Genomic DNA, 2,050 nt, shown 5'->3' with positions numbered 1-2,050 from the left:
GACACCGTACGTCGACTGCTTCGTCGAACGAAAAGCCACCGGGACGCGCCGCCAACGAACGCTTCCGCGATCACGCAGGCGAAGTACTTGGCCATCCTGAGGAACAAGATGAACAACAAGAACGATCCGACCGCGAGAACATCCCAGCCCCCCCTCGCGCCGCCTTCTTTCGAGGAAGAGTTGAGCAGAAACAGCGACGCCAGGCGACGCTCCAAGCTCCGCGTCAAACTTCAGGTAAGAGAATGCCGTGCCACAGGAGAAATCCTTCGTGATCACCCTTGCCTCGCGACGTAGAGCAACTGCTGCGCGAGCATCCCTTCCATAAAGCCCGGCGTTCGTTCGTCCGCTCGTAAGCACCAAACAAACTGGTTCTCGTCGTTTTTCACATCGTCGCCGATCCCCCCCTCTCGACTCGATCGATTCGCGCGTTTACGTAATCACGCGCGTTCTATGTAAACGTCAATTTTTCCTTAATTGCCGATTTATTCCTTTTGTTTTCTCCAATGGCGCTTCCGCGCGACCACTGTCGCCGCTTACGCAACGAATCAACGATTATTCCACACGTCGAAAATATGTAATTCTCTCGGCAACCCGCCGCCGATCGCGACCAAGTCTTTTGAAAGGCTTCGCTCGCGATTGAAACGTCCTTCCTCGCGGTCCGAACAACATCTTTCGACCGACTCTCTTCGTTAACAGTATAATTGACTCGAGCTTAATTGCTCTTCGAATGTTGCGAGCCACGCTGCCCGGAGACGTCTCGGTACGGCTCGACCCGAATCGGCGAGAAACGTACCAATGCGGAATGTTTCGAGCCAGATCCACGAGGAACAGCCTCCAGCTGCGATAATTGCTTCCTTCGCGGCGGCACAATGGATTCTCGTAGGTGTTCCGTGCTGGTGAAACGTTCCTTTGTTCTCCGGCATCGAGCGCTGCTGATCGCGATCGATCATTCCTTGGATCGGAGTGACGCGTGTTCGAGCGGCCCTCTTTACCAGAGAACACTTGCGCCGCGAACGCCAGGCCGACAATTTACGCTCGCTATCTAATCTATCAGACAGCAGGAGCCTGCATTTTTCTTCCACGCCGGCTACGAGACTCTATCTCGGTTCTATATTCGTTCGTTTCGCTGTATCGCGTTAGGAGTAGCAGTGAAAGGTAAAGCTACCCAAAACTCGCGACGACGGCGATATCGAGATACGCTTCTGTTCTTTTTCCTTCCAGGATCCAATTCCACTTGCACGATCCCAAGCTGAAAGTTCAGGTTCCAGCGATTTGCGTAATTCACGAAAGATAGCAACGGTTGCGAAACGCACGTCCTTGATAAATGGTGAACTCGAGGCGCGATTTTATCGCGCTATTAGGTTAGTGGAACGAGACGAATTTATTTGTTAGGTACGCGACTAATGCTGTTTCATTTCGCAACGCGCATACGCACACTCGTGCCTACTGCGCGCGATGTCGTTAACGGATAAACGCCGCCTCGACCACCGCATCCAGGTGTTTCCCCCATAGGAAACAAATAAATACCGCGCGACCTCGAGATCGTTTCTTATCGCCCAGTATTTCGCTACGTGCTAATCCAACCAAACGGTTCCAGGAATTTTCAGTTATCGTACACCACTTTCTGTTTGTACCGTGCTTCGACAAAACCGTCTGGTTCTATCCAACGTAACAACGAAAGCGTTCGGAAAAGTGCCACGTACACATACGCGGCGAACAACAGATAATACTTGAACCGATTAAACCGTACCTATCTAAGATACGCAGCTTTTCTCTGTAAACGAGACGACGGTAAAATTAACGAAACTCTCGCATCGGTCCATTATCGTCCGTTTACGTATTATCACGGGTCAAAGAGAAACTCGGGTTTTTTTAAAGTGTAAGGAAAACGTTGTTATTGCCGCGCTCGCCCTCGCGTTCTCCGGTGCAACAACACTCCAACAACTTCCGGCGCGCCTGCATCGATCGATGATCACATTTGCTTTGCATTTCGATATTTTTACAACGAACGAGTCGGTTGATAAGGAACAACAACGACGTTTTCGACTGC

The 2,050-nt window shown here is 51.1% G+C and overlaps 2 protein-coding genes across 4 annotated transcripts in view; one reads left to right on the top strand and one right to left on the bottom strand.

The window, feature by feature from the left end:
* Positions 1-2,050, top strand: part of LOC108580161 (serine/threonine-protein kinase MARK2-like) — a 42,264-nt gene that overhangs the window by 11,691 nt on the left and 28,523 nt on the right. Inside the window, exon 3 of one of the 3 annotated variants that reach the window (XM_017943846.1) lies at positions 79-234. The exons of the other annotated variants lie outside the window; for them this stretch is intronic. Within the exon in view, the coding sequence (XP_017799335.1) occupies positions 79-234 (156 nt within the window). The remainder of the gene's footprint in view (positions 1-78; positions 235-2,050) is intronic. 3 annotated transcript variants of the gene reach the window in all.
* Positions 1-2,050, bottom strand: part of LOC108580162 — a 21,745-nt gene that overhangs the window by 16,249 nt on the left and 3,446 nt on the right. The gene's annotated exons all lie outside the window — the stretch shown is intronic.

The sequence above is a fragment of the Habropoda laboriosa genome, unplaced genomic scaffold (genome assembly GCF_001263275.1).
Source record: "Habropoda laboriosa isolate 0110345459 unplaced genomic scaffold, ASM126327v1 scaffold2, whole genome shotgun sequence".
Taxonomy (NCBI): Eukaryota; Metazoa; Arthropoda; class Insecta; order Hymenoptera; family Apidae; genus Habropoda; species Habropoda laboriosa.
This window is presented reverse-complemented; position numbering and strand designations above follow the sequence as displayed.